The sequence below is a fragment of the Silene latifolia genome, chromosome X (genome assembly GCF_048544455.1).
Source record: "Silene latifolia isolate original U9 population chromosome X, ASM4854445v1, whole genome shotgun sequence".
In the NCBI taxonomy this organism is placed as follows: Eukaryota; Viridiplantae; Streptophyta; class Magnoliopsida; order Caryophyllales; family Caryophyllaceae; genus Silene; species Silene latifolia.
This window is the reverse complement of record NC_133537.1, coordinates 79,610,949-79,629,014: the sequence shown is the minus strand read 5'-3', so window position 1 is coordinate 79,629,014 and position 18,066 is coordinate 79,610,949. Positions and strand designations below refer to the sequence as shown.

At 40.4% G+C, this 18,066-nt stretch overlaps 1 protein-coding gene across 1 annotated transcript; it reads left to right on the top strand.

Annotated features, from left to right (window-relative positions):
- The first annotated feature begins 16,367 nt into the window (after nt 1–16,367).
- Nucleotides 16,368–18,062, top strand: LOC141617693 (replication protein A 70 kDa DNA-binding subunit D-like). Its single transcript, XM_074434861.1, has 7 exons — nt 16,368–16,409; nt 16,520–16,642; nt 16,727–17,003; nt 17,103–17,172; nt 17,284–17,414; nt 17,539–17,728; nt 17,948–18,062. Exons 1-7 carry the CDS (start codon nt 16,368–16,370, stop codon nt 18,060–18,062), a joined length of 948 nt encoding a protein of 315 aa, XP_074290962.1.
- Nucleotides 18,063–18,066: the final 4 nt, after the last annotated feature.

Genomic DNA, 18,066 nt, shown 5'->3' with positions numbered 1-18,066 from the left:
AAGATGAAATGACCCGAAAAAATCTACTTGGCCCCCTGTTACGGATGACCGTGAGAAAGAAACCAAAGTCACCCAAAATCTGCCTTAGTCTCAAGAGACAGTCGATAGTCAAAAGAATCGACTCTTAGGATCACCATGGAGGTCCTATCCACGACCTGGCACCGAATGTTATAAAACATTTAGGACTCCACGTCGATGTCACAATTGTGTCCTACGAGATATCCGTATAAATCGCCTCTGTGATTGGTCAGTCAACCTTTTGACTTATGGCTCGTTGAACCCACCATCAACCAACGTCACAAAATAATTGCCGAGTTATCACCACGTGGTCAATTAAGGACCAAAAATATAATGTTTGTTCAGTTCACTTTGTGGTGTTCAAAATTGTCGTACAAATCCACATGAAAAACAGAATATATAAATATCAAAACGATGATGTCGTATAGAGTACAAAAGAGAATGAATCTAATCCATAAAAGAGTACTACAACTCAGGAACACGTTTAATTCCCATGGAATTAACATGTCCTTCATGCTTATCTTGTCGTAATGGTTTAGTGAGAGGATCTGCTATGTTATCATCTGTAGCAATCTTTTCTATCACTACTTCCTTTTGCTCCATATAATCTCGGATTAGATGAGCTTTCCGTTGTACATGTCTAGATTTGTTGCTAGACTTAGGATCCTTAGCTTGGAAGATGGCACCTCTATTGTCGCAATAGATGGTGATCGGGTCATTCGAACTAGGCATTACGGATAATCCTTGTAAGAATTGATGCATCCATATCGCTTCCTTTGCAGCTTCAGACGCGGCATATTACTCGGACTCAGTCGTAGAATCTGCTGTAACACTTTGTTTGGAACTCTTCCAGTGATCGCAGCGCCATTAAGAGTAAAAACGAATCCAGACTGAGATTTTGAGTCATCTCGATCCGTTTGGAAGCTAGCATCTGCGTAACTGGTTGCGCATAGCTTTTGATCGCCTCCATAAGTCAATGCCCAATCTTTAGTCCTCCGTAGGTACTTAAGAATGTTCTTGACAGCCATCCAATGTGATTCACCTGGATGCTGTTGGAATTGACTTGTCATACTCAATGCATATGCCACGTCCGGACGTGTGCATATCATGGCATACATGATTGATCCTATAGCCGAGGCATAAGGAATCCGTGTCATGCGCTCTTTCTCTTCCGGTGTCTCTGGTGCCTGAGACTTGCTCAAATGCACCCCTGGAGCAATAGGAAGAAACCCCCTTTTGGAGTTAGTCATCTTTGAATCTCTCTAGGATCTAGTCTATGTAAGACTCTGATCGAGAGATAACATCCGACGTGATCTATCTCGATAGATACGGATGCCCAAAATTCTTTGTGCCTCACCCAGATCTTTCATCCGGAAATGGTTTTTCAACCATACTTTCACCGAAGTTAAGAGAGGTATGTCATTCCCAATCAGGAGTATGTCATCGACATACAATATTAGGAAGACAATCTTGCTCCCACTCGACTTGATATATAGACATGGTTCCTCGACCGATCGAGTAAATCCATTTTCTTTTATCACTTGGTCGAAACGATGATTCCAACTCCTAGAAGCTTGCTTAAGTCCATAAATGGAACGCTTAAGGTTGCATACTTTCTTAGGATGTTCAGGATCGATGAAACCTTCGGGTTGTACCATGTACAACTCTTCCTCCAAAAAACCGTTTAAGAAGGCGGTTTTCACATCCATCTGCCAAATTTCATAGTCATGAAAAGCGGCAATCGCTAAGATAATCTGAATGGAACGCAGCATGACTACGGGTGCAAAAATTTCATCATAGTGCAAACCTGGCACTTGGGTGAAACCTTTAGCAACTAGTCGTGCTTTATAGATGTCTTGTTGACCTTCCACAGAATGCTTTATCTTGTAAAGCCATTTGCATTGAAGGGGACGAACCTTAGCAGGTAAGTCAACAAGATCCCATACGTTGTTCTCATACATGGAGTCCATCTCGGATTGCATGGCCTCAAGCCATAGCTTTCGATCGGGCTGGTCATGGCACCTTTATAGGTTGCGGGTTCATTACTCATTAAGAGTAGAATGTCATCTATGTCATGTTCCTCGACCATACCAATGTATCTGTCCGGAGGAATAGAGACTCTTCCCGACCTCCTAGGTTCCTCAGGAATATTCACCGCAGCCGGGATTGAAGGAATTGGTTCCTCCAATGGTTCCTCGGTATTTGGTTCTGGAACCTCCGACAGCTCGAAGGTTCTATCACTCTTTGCATTCTCGAGAAATTCCTTCTCTAAGAATGTCGCACTAGCCGCAACAAATACACGTTGTTCGGTTGGCGAATAAAAGTAATGACCAAGTGTTCCTTTAGGATAACCTATAAAGTATGTCTTGACCGATCGCGGGCCGAGCTTATCCTCGTGTCTCCACTTGACATAAGCCTCGCAGCCCAAAACCCGTATAAAGGACAAGTTAGGGACCGTTCCCTTCCATAGTTCATATGGAGTCTTGTCAACGGCTTTAGACGGACTTGATTAAGTATTAGAGCAAATGACGAAGAGCATAACCCCACAATGAGTCAGGCAACACGGTGTGACTCATCATGGATTGAACCATATCAAGTAGTGTTCGATTTCTCCGTTCGGACACACCATTCAACCGAGGTGTTCCAGGTGGAGTTAACGTAAAGGCAATCCCACGGTCTTTGAGGTGTTGATCAAACTCGTGAGAAAGATACTCGCCACCACGGTCGATCGCAGTGTTTTAATCATTCTACCCAAAGAGGTTCTGTACCCGATTCTCGGTATTCCTTGAATTTCTCAAAGGATTCACTTTTGTGCTTCATTAAGTAGACATAGCCATATCTACTTAAATCGTCCGTGAAAGTGATGAAATACCTAAAGCCTTCTCGTGCGGTGATTGACATAGGTCCACACACATCCGTATGTATGAGTCCTAATAGGTCAGCAGTGCGCATTCCAACACCTTTGAAGGAAATTCGAGTCATCTTACCAATAAGACATGATTCACACGTGCCAAATGATTGAAAATCAAAGGCCGAGATAGCTCCATTCTTTATGAGCTGTTTTACGCGTTTCTCATTAATGTGTCCCATACGGCAGTGCCATAGATACGTTTGATCTTTGTCACCAACCTTTAACTTCTTATTCATTACGTGTAATATTTCGGTGGTCTGATCTAAAACATAAATTCCGTTCATGGAGACTGCCTTGCCATAAATCATATCGTGTAATGAGAAAATGCAAGTATTATTCTCTATTACAAATGAAAAACCAAGTTTGTCAAGTGCAGAAACTGAAATAATGTTTTTAGAAAGACTGGGTACATAATAGCAGTTATATAAAAATAACTCAAATCCGCTAGGAAGCTGGATCACGTATGTTCCCCTCGAGACAATGACCACTCGTGCTCTATTCCCGACACGCAGTCCACCTCACCCTTTACGAGGGGTTCGATGTTTCGAGCCCCCGCACATGATTACACAGATGAGAACCACAACAAGTATCTAGTACCCAAGTTCCGTAACTTGCGTGGTTAATCTCAATCATATGAATAAAAGTAGAAGAGGAAGAAGACATACCAACAGGTTTAACGCGACCTGCTTTTATGTCCTCATGGTAAACAGGACATGTACGCCTCCAATGCCCAGTCTTGTGGCAGTGATGGCATTCCATGTTTTCGGTCTTGCTCTTTGTCGCGCTGATGAGTTGCTTGCCTCACCAGGCCCACTCTTACCCGATCCCGACTTCTTAAACTTCGGTTTACCTACCGCTAGGTCTCGCCCGAGCTTTGCCCTCACCCTTGCCCTTGTTTGACACAACGAGAACATCTTGTTTCAAGCTCCCACTGAACTTCATATCCTTCTCGGTCCGTGCATGCGAGAAGGGAGTGTAGTTCATGAGGACTTTTCTTCAAATCATTCATATAGTAATTCGCTCTAAAGAGCGCAAAACCATCGTGGAGTGAATGAAGCATGCGGTCAATCACGATGTTCTCGCTGATTTTACAATCAAGCGCCTCCAGTCTCTCGACATTCTCAATCATGCTGAGAATGTGTGGGCTAACCGGTTGGCCCTTCTGGAGTCTCGCATCAAAGAAGCGAGTGGTATGCTCATAGGTCACGATTCTCGGTGCTTTCGAGAATTCCTTAGTGAGCGTGGTGAAAATCTTGTTTGCACCTTGGGCTATGAAGCGTTTCTGCAAATTGGATTCCATTGCAAAAATGAGTACGTTTTTAATCGCACCCACTTCCATGACGAAATCGTTATACTTGGCGATTTCGTTAGCTCACCGTGGGGCCAGGGGTTTGACGGGATGGGCTCTATCGGATATTTGAGCTACCCGTCGCGGCAACATTCCGTAATGCCGCCTCCCATCCGCGAAGTTTGATCCATCATTCTTCGATCGAGTGGACTGATTCATCCGATTCATGAAGATCCGGCCGTGGACTCACGGTCCAATGTGGCACTTGGCATTGGGTCGTCAAGACGGCCAGCCATTTTGTTATTAGCAGTTTAAGTGATCGTGATCTACACTGAAAAAGAAAAGAAAAACAAAACGAAATAAGCAACTCATCGAGGTGATTTAAGTCTATTTAAAATTCATTTTAATCATGTAGACTCAATGCACTTGCATAATTGATCTCCCTCAAGAATAATACAAGTGATCCCAAGACTCAATTTCCGTAAATTGATAAGCCAACTGTTTAGCTAGTTCTATCGTTAGAACTCTTGGTCGATAGATTTCCGTAAATCCTATCTATAGTCAACCATAATCACAGGATCGTACGAGTGACCATAGTGTTGAGATAAAATAGGTCAATCAGTTCCAACTTACCCGACGTAGAAGGGGTCATATTATGCCTACCGACGAAGAAGGGATTCATTGGAGTTTGACCTATAAAGACTGTTCTCAATTTTTGTTTATACGAGGGAGATCCCATCAACTTAGTTTTAATTCATTTTAAGTGAACGAAATCTAGCATTACGTGAATGAATTAACTTAGGTGATGGCTTAAAAAAAACATGTGATATCTGTATATCAAAGAAAACTAACGCGTGACCTCTATATGAGTCAGTTTTCATGCAATTATTAGGTGGTTTGGTTTTAGGCGGAAAATGATGCAATCTATCGTTACGATAAAATAAATAAAAGAATGCAAAACGTAAATAAAAATTCCTAGTGTGGCCTATCCTAGTAAAAAGAACATAATACAACTTTGGAATCCACCGTTGGACCCGAGAAGCTTGTCTTGATGTTCCATCTTGATCCATGCAGCGGGAGTGAGCATCCGGTCTCCATCTTTGGTCTTCTCAAAATTACAATTAAAATTTACGTGGCCTCTCTCTGATACCACTTGTAGGGTAATATCCGTATAAAACCCTTAAATTTTAGGACTATAACGCAAAATTTAACATGTGATTATTGTCATAAAACATAAATACAAGAGAAAACGATAAAGCACAAGAATTAACCTCGGGTCCTTGAGAATTCGGCCTAAGATAGAAATCAACGTAGATTTCCTCCTAATCGTTGCACCCAAGACCGTCTGAGACTATGCCCCTTGTGCTAGAAATACTCTCTAATTGACTTGCAATATTGAGAGAGTTGTTGTGAGTTTTTACGATGTGAGATCTAGAAATTTCAGAGGAAAATGCCCCGAAACCCTAATATTTTTTGCAAATGAATGATTAGGTTACAAAAGGAGAGAAACTCCCCTTTTGTTCCTCTCGGTCCAAACCGTGTACAAGGGGAGGGAGTGGGCTTTCCACTTCCTCCTCATTTTTTAACTCGTGGTCCGATTAATTCCGCTAAAATGTATATGACGGGTTTTATTATAAATCGTCATCGGTTATCGGTTATTAAAACATCGTCTAGTAACATGAATTAGTCAATATAATAATACATGTCCGATAATGACAATATTGTATAATTAATTTATTCAATATACATTAATCAAATATAATCGTTTATATTTAATTTACGAATTAACTGTTTAATTCGCTTTAGCCATTATTATTTAATCCGTATTAAATAAAATATCTCAACATCGCATTTGACTAATTATTAGTCAATAACTCCGACTAACTGCTTAGTCAAATTAGACATCAACATGACTGTATTTTCATACCGTCATATCTCTCAAACATATCCTATAGGTGTGACTTTTAGGGACCAGTTGGTCACCGCCATCAGTATGACAATAACGTCAAACTTATCTAGCAAGCCAACCGTTATTGATAAACGTGGACCAACTGATAATAATACAAAAGTATACCCTTTGATCCTTTTAGAGATTTAAATGTTATTACACTAACTGTAGAGGACACCAGCCCCAACAAGCTCCCACTTGTCCGTACAAGTGTATGTGCAATAACGTTATCCGCACTAACTGGAGGACACAGCTCCAACAATTTTATCGTGGGTTTACCGAAGAGTCAACAGGGTAACAACATGATATGGGTTATAGTGGATCGACTGACCAAGTCAGCTCATTTTGTGCCAATGAAAGATACATGGACTAAGGCACAGTTTGTTATGGCATATAGGAAGAATGTGGTGAGATTGCATGGGGTGCCGAAAGATATAGTGTCTGACAGAGATTCGAGGTTTATCTCACGGTTTTAGAAAGAGTTGCAGGAGTCTTTGGGAACTACCTTGAAGATGAGTACAACATTTCATCCTGCGACAGATGGTCAGACGGAGAGGACCATCAAGACTCTAGAGGATATATTGCGAGCTTATGTTATGGATTTTGGTGGTAGCTGGGAACAGAGGTTAGATTTGATCGAGTTTTCTTACAACAACAGCTATCACACCAGTATTGGCATGGCGCCATTTGAGGCTTTATATGGGAGGAGATGTAGGAGTCCGATTTGTTGGGACGATAGTGCTGAAGCAGTGGTTTTAGGACCAGAGATGGTACATGAGATGGTCGAGGAGATTAAGCTGATCAGACAGAGGATGAGAGCGGTCCAGGATCGCCAAAAGAGTTATGCGGATCTACATCGGCGGGATATAGAGTTTCAGGTTGGGGACAAGGTTCTTTTGAAAGTGTCTCCTATGCATGGGGTCATGAGATTTGGTAAGAAAGGGAAGTTGAGTCAGAAGTTCATAGGACCATATGAGATCTTAGACCGTGTTGGAGAGGTTGCTTATCGGTTGGCTTTACCGTCTGCTTTGGATATGGTACATAATGGGTTTCATGTGTCTCAGCTGCGGAAGTATGTTAGTTATCCGTCACATGTGTTAGAGGTAGAGAACATAGAGCTGGATGAGTCCTTGTCTTATCTAGAGGTGCCTAAACAGATTCTTGACCGGAAGGTTAGGAAAACTAGACATGGTGAGACAGTGTTGCTTAAGGTTCTTTGATCTAATCATGAGGTTGAGGAGGCTACATGGGAGGCGGAAGAAGCCATGAGAGAGCGCTACCCGTCTCTTTTTAATCAGGTATGTATAGTTACGGGGACGTAAGATTGTTTCTTTTAGGGGGGTAGGAGATGGTCGCGAAGTGTTTTTACATGTTTTTATGTTGACTTTGATATAGTTAGTTGTTGTTTGAATCGGGCTGAGTTTGGTTGGTAAGTATGTTTTGGAGTTTTATGTGGAGTTTTGTTTTTGTTGTTGTGCCGGGAGAGTGTTAGTGTGTTTTTTTTTTGTTGTGGTTTGAACTTCGGGGACGAAGTTCTTTTTAAGGAGGGAAGATTGTTACTACGGTTTTATGAGTCTCTGGGTACTCTATCGAGTGGGGCTGTAGGGTACTTGATCGAGTAGCCTTGGCACTCGATCGAGTAAGTGGCACTCGATCGAGTACGTGACTTATTCGATTGAGTAGATTGGTTATCGGGTGTTGTTTGACGGGTTTTGTTAATAAGGCGGATTCATATATAATACCTTTCGTCATCTTCTTTAAACACTTTTACAAAACCTAATTCACTGATTAAGAGAGATTTCAAGTTACGTTGCTTTGTTCTTCCACTTTATTGGAAAATCCCAGAGCTAGAGGTGTCGGTTTCCTTTGTTCTTTATACCTTTGTGATCCTTGCGTCAAGGGTAAGTTCTACATATCATTTTAATAGCAATTGGTTAATGTTGATTAAACCCTAATTTGGAATTGGGGGTTTTATGATTTTATTGTTGTGGTAGTAATTGTACGAATATGTGTATAGGAGGAGGGTTCGTAGAAGGGAGGTTTTGAGACAGCAGCTGCTAAATCGTCTGAGTCAGTGATTGCATTCCAGGTAGGGTTTCCCTACTCGGTATTAATTACATGATGTGTGTGGTGGTTGTATTATTATTGTTGATTTATCGTACTGCTGCTGATTGTGATGGTTGTTGATTAATATTGTTGATTGTTGTTGTTGTATTTGTCTGTGATCTTTGGGGTGTGTCCCTGTAACACCCCCTCATACCAAGGTACCTTACCAGGACTACCCAAGCATGAAAGGCTGTTACCATCTCGGTTGCCCGAGGTTAGTATATATCAAAAGCGTCCGTCCTAAACACATTTATTAGAAGTACTGTAAAGTATTAATGTTTACAACAATCCAATTCCAAACCAAAACCAATAAAGTGAATACAACTGAGGACAACTACAAAATCATAGCTAAGACTCGTGGATCGTGATACTACAACCGGTGATGACGACTTCCCCATGACCGCCCAAGCTCACCAAATGCAATACCGACAAGTCTGCTCACCATCCCCGAATGGATCACCGCAGTTTTACAAAACAACAACAACGGGGTCAGTACCATTCAATCAATGTAAGACAAACAAACAATGTAACCGACTGATCATCCTCCATAGTAACCGACTACACACCGAAGTGTGTAGCCCTGCCAGATTACCCATCGCAACAGGTAATCCACTCCGCCAGTGGGTGACCGCAGCCCATCCCCACCAAGTCCAGCTCATCAACGAGCGACTAACAATCCCTGTCCCTTAATGTGCACATCCCCTCCCGTGACGGGTTCCACGGAGGGCGAACTAGGGTGTGAAGCCACTCCCGCAAGTGACTCCACCACAATCACACAACACCACAGCATCACAGCTTGTCACAACACCACAATCGTCACAACACAACCACATCACCACCGTCATCACAACACCCATACTCCGATGATCAACAGATAACAACAATTACAACACAAGCACAGTCTTAAATCAATTAACAGTAACTGAGTAGGGAAACCCTACCTTTTCGCAATCCGATATGCTCTAATATCATACAATATGCATAGCAATTACCACATCATCACCTACAACAATTATAATCAACAATCAACACACATATAATGACCAAACCCTAAACCCCCAAATTAACCCAAAACAATCATTAGGGCAAAACCCTAAAAGACAACTTAATGAGACTCATGAAATCAGAGACTTACCGACATAATCGACGCAAGGCAAGATTCGTTAGACTCACGAACAATCCACGCAAATGAGAGGGAGATTTGGAGAGGATTAGAGTTACGTTGTGTAGTTTAGGTTTTGTAAAATGTTTAGAAACTGTAAAATGCGTCTCAATATAACTCTAGTCCTTTCTAAATCAACCGCGGAAAATATTACCCTTCAAACCGGATACTCGGTCGAGTATAGAGTATACTCGGCCGAGTATCCTCTACTCGGTCGAGTATTACCCATACTCGGCCGAGTATTCCCGGCGATAGCCAAACAGAATACCCAACACACTTTGCTCGACCGAGTAGGCCATACTCGGTCGAGTACCAACCTATAAAATCCGTAGTGTTACAATCTTCCCCCCTTAAAAAGAACTTCGTCCCCGAAGTTCCAACCCAACCTATAAAACATGAACACCTAACATTAACTCCACCAACCACGCTTACTAGTTAACATATCCTCTCGATATTGACTCCATAATATTATCGAATAACCACAATATAACGTTGCCAACCTTGTCTCACTTCCATAACACTCACTAGCAACTCAATACCAAGACAATCCACAAAACAAGATCAACCATCGAAACGGAATGTTACATTCTACCACCCTTAAAAAGGAACTTCGTCCTCGAAGTTTACTCACACTCATAACATCATCATCCAACTGTCAACACTATTGAAATATTCTCCCATTCCTAAACATCGAACTACTACAAGCACGGTCATGACCTTTAATAAAATCAATCAAAACAAATATCCGTCCTTTATGCTACACCAACAGTCTAATTCCAATTATACTACCATATGCACAACCATCAAAATCTCTTTTATCGCATCCTACTCCTCTTAAGATAAATGTTACGTCCTCGTAACTCACTAATACTAAATCCTAGCTATATCGTCTCATTATCCTCATCACCACCGCATGTCAAAGATAACCACCTATAATCTAACACTCGTCATGTATATATCCAAGGCTCTCTTACTTAAACATTTTTCATACCTCAACTCATTCGGCACACCACCTGACCTACACCATAAAACTCGTAGCAAAATCACCATACTAACTTTCCATTATTACTGCAAAACAACATACCTCTCTATGTAAAGCACCTATCTCCCAAAAGCATAACTCACGATCCACACTCGTTACATACACTCACACTAGATCCTCAAGTTCTTTCCTTCATTACCGTAAAACTCATACATAACTTAACATGACACTAATTCCCCGACACCCTACGCTCACTGTCTCAACAAAGAATTATGAACCACCTGCATCTTTTAGGTCATTACCACACATGTTTTACGAGTCACTTGCCATGACTATGACTACCGATGCCTCATCTTAAAACAAGATCAAAATTACTGTAACAACTTCTCACAACTGTGTCCCATCAACAGAATATCACTATACCATGACAACAACGAAAACATATACAACTCTTTTTCATATCATACCCTACCCTCATTCCCCAAATTGAAACTGGTAAGAAACATCAACAAACAAAACCACAGTCTACAGGTTCAACCAAAACTCACAAGGAACAGCAGCAAACAAAACAACAATCTATGTTTAACTGGTATGCACTTTCGAAAACTCGTATCATAATCATCTCACCTACTCCACCATAACCGGTCACGGCATCGCAACACCGCCACCAACAGCCGCACCGCAGTGCGAAAATGCCTGCATCACAACATAAAGTACCATGCCCGGACCACCACTCGAGGCACAACAACCACATCGATAATCATCACAATCACATATAATTCCCATAAACACTGACTCAGTATGACATTTCGAACAAGAAAACTCATTCAAAACCGTTTTACTAGATTATAACACAACATATTATACGGAATAAACTGACAAGAATCTCATGAACATTATCCTTACCATTTCACGGAGTAAACATGTATCATCAATACACATAAAATTTTAACTATCCATGCCAGATCAATCAAATTATTACCTTTTGAACCTCATTCCATTAGTAGACCATACCCAACATAAATTACAACACATTCATATAACAACTTTATAATTATCACACCATACCACTTCTTGTGAGGTCAGAACCTCACACAAACATTTACACATATCATAGACCCACAATCACATCCAACTAGTTAATCCTGATCACGTAAGTTACCACCTGTTAAAAGTTACCTCTCACCCGAGCTTAACTCGTACACCCCTCATAACATATTCTCCCATTCGCATAACCATTACCCCCCGCCAAATGTAACCATACCATTAATACTCAACTACTAACAACCGCCTCATATAACCACATCTTATACTCTCTCACAACCTTACATATCTATCTGGTCTCTACAAAATCAACCTCATTAGAACAACTAGTTTCCCTAAAGCAACATCATCCTCAACCACTAGTGACAATACTATGGCACCAACATCCTTCATGTGACTACTCTCTTACTATCACTTCTTAATATCACAATCCGTTTTCTCTCTTTGGTTATCATCCTAAATAACGAACATCCAATCCATCAACAAGATTTACCTCAACATTATTCCCAATTCTATCCTTTATCATATCGTTACCTAACTCTCCACCAAAATCTCAGATCGTGCAAACACTCTACAAGCTCCTTATTCCCTTAATACCTCGAAACTCACGGCAAACACGTCATCCTGCTCTCCTATATAACCATTAACTCACACCCTCTAGTGGGGATATCGTACATTTCATAATTTCCTATCTTCATGCTCCTTAACTCCGGTCAACGTTCTCTCAACTTACATCCATCCCTCTTTCCCTCCTTTTACTCAATAATGCCAATTAATAAGTCATCTCCTTTCTCTTTCTACCTAACTCTTTAGTCATTTGTTTATTTTCCATAGCTCCACAACTCTAATTCCATTAATTCATATCAATATCTTATCATCCTTCTTATCATTTATCATCTCTCATCTTGCTTCACACTCACCCTTGTCACCATCAAGTCCACGCACTAACAGTTACTCTTCAATTAGTCGTATCTCCCTTTCGCATCTCTAGAAACCAAAATTCACTTCATACCGTTTGTCCAAAGAATTACACACTAGGCTCACCCCTTGATATTCCAACTTCCCAAACTTAGCCACTATCTACAAATCCACATCGTGACATAACTTCCTTTAAGTTCACTATATACCTCTCTTTCCTATCTTCTTACAACAACCTTCCATTACATATATCCTTAAGCAACTCTATACTAACTGTCTTCCTCCATAAATCCTTACACATCCAAATATGCCACTATTCGTATCCCTTATCTCAATCTTTCATTCTCATGCTTCTTTACACTTACATCACCCTTGCCCATATACACTTACTTTTATACTACTCAACACACGACTATATCACTCATCATATCTCACAAAACATGCTCTTTACCTCGATTAGCTCATCATTCTTCCCTTTTCTTTTTCCACTATCCTTCACAACCACATTAACACATGTCTTCCTTACCCAACACATGTCCCTCATAAGCCATCATTCTCCATGTCATAACTTCCGGTAACTTACGTATCAAAACCGTCTCACATATAAAAGAATGCGTTAAGACTCAAAACATGTATGTGTATATACCCTACGACTCAAAACAATGTAAAAACATAGCCACCGGCTCAAAACAAAAGTAAGAACATAACCACCAACTCAAAACAAAAGTAAGAACATAGCCACCGACTCAAAGTGGCCGCCCAATGAGGTACTCGGCCGAGTACATAACATACTAGGTCGAGTACCAGGTACTCGGTCGAGTAACTATATTACTCGGTCGAGTTTTCGACTCCAGAAGCAAACTCAATTGTCGCAGAAGGATTACTCGGTCGAGTATTGGGAATACTCGGCCGAGTAGACCTTACTCGGTCGAGTATGAGACTACTCGGCCGAGTTCACGACTCCGACGCTAAACAAGATTATCACGGAGGAATTACTCGGCCGAATATGGAATACTCGGTCGAGTATAAAAGATACTCGGCCGAGTAGGGACTACTCGGTCGAGTATCGGCCATTCTCAAGACCGTCCCGTTTTTCGTAAAAACAGTCGTATCTCACTCGTTACTTGGTCGTTTTGGGCGTGTGACCTATCGTTAGAATCGTAAGAAGACAAGATATCACCTCCAATTGTAATTACAGCAATATCATTTCTATAACTCAACTTATGACAGTTTTAAGACAACCCTTACATAATCGATCATCATACAAATCAAATTTCCTAAACCAAAACAATTTGAACATGTATAAGGCAACAACAACAACTCAATACTTCAAGAAACCAGTACACAAGAGAACTCTTATCATACCCACATGAAAATTAGACACGACGTTCATGTATATAGACACTTGCCCGTAACCATATGCTACTATCAACAATCAAGCATTAACATCATCATGTTCATATGCACATGTACCACTACCATACTTCATGCTAAATATTGAATTAAACAGGTAACATGATCACATTCTTCATGCTCAATATCAATCAGATACAAATTCACAATTCACCTTTCATATTTTACCATGTTCCAACACTTAACATACCAACATATTCATGCTCAAAGTTTAACATCAACAATCCTCGATGCATCTTTCAACAACTATCACATTCCACTTCTTTCATCATTTCACCCAACCATGCACAAGATTCAAACTATAAATATCAAACACACATGACTCAAACATACAACAGTTTCCCCCCATGTGACCGGCTTGAGATCGTAAGGGCCTTAATGCGACTTCGGGACGTCTCCCAAGTCTTTGCGGTAGCTCCAAACAACTCTCCCCGGGTTCATTTTATTTAGACTCTCTAAGTTCATTGGGTTCATTAGTTTTAGGTGCCAGAATCTTCGGCTCTGATACCACTTTGTAACACCCCCTCATACCAAGGTACCTTACCAGGACTACCCAAGCATGAAAGGCTGTTACCATCTCGGTTGCCCGAGGTTAGTATATATCAAAAGCGTCCGTCCTAAACACATTTATTAGAAGTACTGTAAAGTATTAATGTTTACAACAATCCAATTCCAAACCAAAACCAATAAAGTGAATACAACTGAGGACAACTACAAAATCATAGCTAAGACTCGTGACTGTGATACTACAACTGGTGATGACGACTTCCCCATGACCGCCCAAGCTCACCAAATGCAATACCTCACAAGTCTGCTCACCATCCCCGAATGGATCACCGCAGGTTTTACAAAACAAAAACAACGGGGTCAGTACCATTTAATCAATGTAAGACAAACAAACAATGTAACCGACTGATCATCCTCCATAGTAACCGACTACACACCGAAGTGTGTAGCCCCGCCAGATTACCCATCGCAATGTAATCCACTCCGCCATGGGTGACCGCACCCATCCTCACCAAGTCCAGCTCATCAACGAGCGACTAACAATCCCTGTCCCTTAATGTGCACATCCCCTCCCGTGACGGGTTCCACGGAGGGCGAACTAGGGTGTGAAGCCACTCCCGCAAGTGACTCCACCACAATCACACAACACCACAAAGATCACAGACTTGTCACAACACCACAATCGTCACAACACAACCACATCACCACCGTCATCACAACACCCATACTCCGATGATCAACAGATAACAACAATTACAACACAAGCACGTCTTAAATCAATTAACAAGAATCGAGTAGGAAACCCTACCTTTTCGCAATCCGATATGCTCTAATATCATACAATATGCATAGCAATTACCACATCATCACCTACAACAATTATAATCAACAATCAACACACATATAATGACCAAACCCTAAACCCCCAAATTAACCCAAAACAATCATTAGGGCAAAACCCTAAAAGACAACTTAATGAGACTCATGAAATCAGAGACTTACCGACATAATCGACGCAAGGCAAGATTCGTTAGACTCACGAACAATCCACGCAAATGAGAGGGAGATTTGGAGAGGATTAGAGTTACGTTGTGTAGTTTAAGTTTTGTAAAATGTTTAGAAATCAAAAATGCGTCTCAATATAACTCTAGTCCTTTCTAAATCAACCGCGGAAAATATTACCCTTCAAACCGGATACTCGGTCGAGTATAGAGTATACTCGGCCGAGTATCCTCTACTCGGTCGAGTATTACCCATACTCGGCCGAGTATTCCTGGGCAGTAGCCAAACAGAATACCCAACACACTTTGCTCGACCGAGTAGGCCATACTCGGTCGAGTACCAACCTATAAAATCCGTAGTGTTACAGTCCCTGGCTGAGTCGAGTCACTTGCGGGAGTGGCTTCACGCCCTTGATTTGCCTTCTGTGGAGCCCGCCACAGAAGGGATGTGCACATTAAAGAACATGGGTTTATTGCTTGATGGAGATGAGCCGGGCTTAGGTGGGAACGGCTGCGGTCGCCCACTAGCGGTGTGGAGTATCTGTTGCGATAGGTACTCTGGAAGGACTACACACTTTAGTGTGTAGTCAGTTGTGTGGAGATTGATTATGGAGTTTGGGGTTTGATGTGACGATTGAGTTATTTGGCATTGTTTTATCGTGATTTGTATTGTGTAATTAGTACTGACCCCATTGTTTGTTTTGTAAAACTGTGGTGATTCTTTCGGGGATGGTGAGCAATTATTGAGCAGGTTTGATATGATGCATATGGGCTAGCTAGGACGATTCATCACTTGCAGTTAGAAGAGTCTTCCGCTGTGTCAGACGATGTCCTTTAGTTATTCAGTTTTATCAGTAGACAGTTTTGGTTTGGTTGTATTTCACTTTACAGTTTGGTTTGAGACATGTAATCACCTAAACTATATTTACTTTTAAACTACGTTTCTTTATTATCTTATGATATTCATTGCCTCGGGTAACCGAGATGGTGACGTTCCTATACTTGAGTGGTCCTGGTAAGGCATTTGGAGTATGGAGGTGTCACATTATTAGAGATCTAAGGGCTGTGAATGGTTCTCACAGTTCTCATTATACTAGTGGTTCTCACCAAGGTATAGTCTGTTAAACAACACGTTGAAATAAATTTAATGTAGTCAATGCTTACATGGCGACATATACTCACATCATCAGTAATATTTGCAGGTCTTACTCATTAATTCAGGAGTTAAACTCGAAGAAAAGTGATTGGAAATTAAAAGTTCGTATTTCCCGACTATGGGATGTTGAAAGTCCTAAGAAACGGGGATTTATTATTTTTACTGATATGGTTCTAATTGATGAAGAGGTACTGTTTTCTCCACTCTTTATTTTTAAAAATTTAATGTGATTACACTTTAATTGATATCATTATTATTGTGTCTTATGATAGGGTGCATATGTTCACGCTTCCCTACGAGGTGAGGCCGCTCCAAAATTGCGTCAAAAATTAGTTGAAGGGAAAATCTACATAATGAAGAACTTTGAGGTCGTACCTAACAAAGACGAATATCGTGTTGTAAGCGATAGCAAAATAATGTTAAATTTTCAATTCGACACGTTTGTCAAAATGGTTAATGAAGGAGAAAATATCATACCTAAACATAGGTTTGATTTCATGCCGTTTGACCTTTTTGATCAACGTCGAAACAATTTCACTGTTTTAAGTGGTATGTTAATTTGTACTTTGTTATATTTTTCCGTACGTAACCTCCCTTATTTAAGAGCCATTAATTTTAGAATCTAACTTCTTCGTGTATTATCTTCAGATATATTTGGAAGAATTGTTGATGAATTTGGTACAGATAGCGACAAAGAAATTGAAATAGAGGATCAAGGGTATTTTCCTAACTTTTAAAAAAAAATTAAAAGTGATCATTTTTTCTCATAATATTTGTAAATACAATAGACACTATTTGATCAACAGTAACAGATTTGTTGTGTAAACAGAGGAAAACGTGTAAGAGTGAAGTTGTGGAGTCGATGTTCCATTGATTATACGGAGCAAAAAAAGAAGCTTGCCGTTGAAAATAAACTCAAGATAGTAACAATAACATCAATTATGGCAAGAGATTATAATGGTAACTTACCATTAACTTGACTTTCATGTCTCTCATATTAATAGTTTATGTTACACGTAACTTAACTTTGACATGAAAAATTGTTAGTACTTTGTTTCTCATTCCAACTTTATTTATTCATTAGGTTTTCTCAGCTTAGCCGCATCTTCGGCAAGCAAGGTGTACATTAACCTTGACATTAATGAGGTTACTGAGTTGAAGACACATATAAGGGAGGAGAGTTTCTCTCCATTTCCTCAAAAGAAATGGAGAGGCCATTTCCTTTTGATGGTGCAGATCGTATTCGGGTATCATCGAACACTCAAAATTTCTGGGTAAAAATAAAGGAATAATGAGGTTTGATGGAATAAATATAATTAAATGAGTTTAAGAGAGGAAATGGAGAGGAAATGGAGAGAAATAAATGGAGATGATCCATTCTCCATATAAGGTATATTTTTATATTTATATTGTACATTATTGTATATTTAACCCACAACTTATCCAATACATTCTTTACTAATAGATTTTTATTCTTTTGAAAATATTAATAGGGGAAATAACGAGGATGACACAATTGATATCCCTAAGATTCACTCCCAGGATATGGTTTGTCAAAAGATGGATATCCAGAGCATTATAGATTATTGCAAAACAGAATATAAATAGGTGA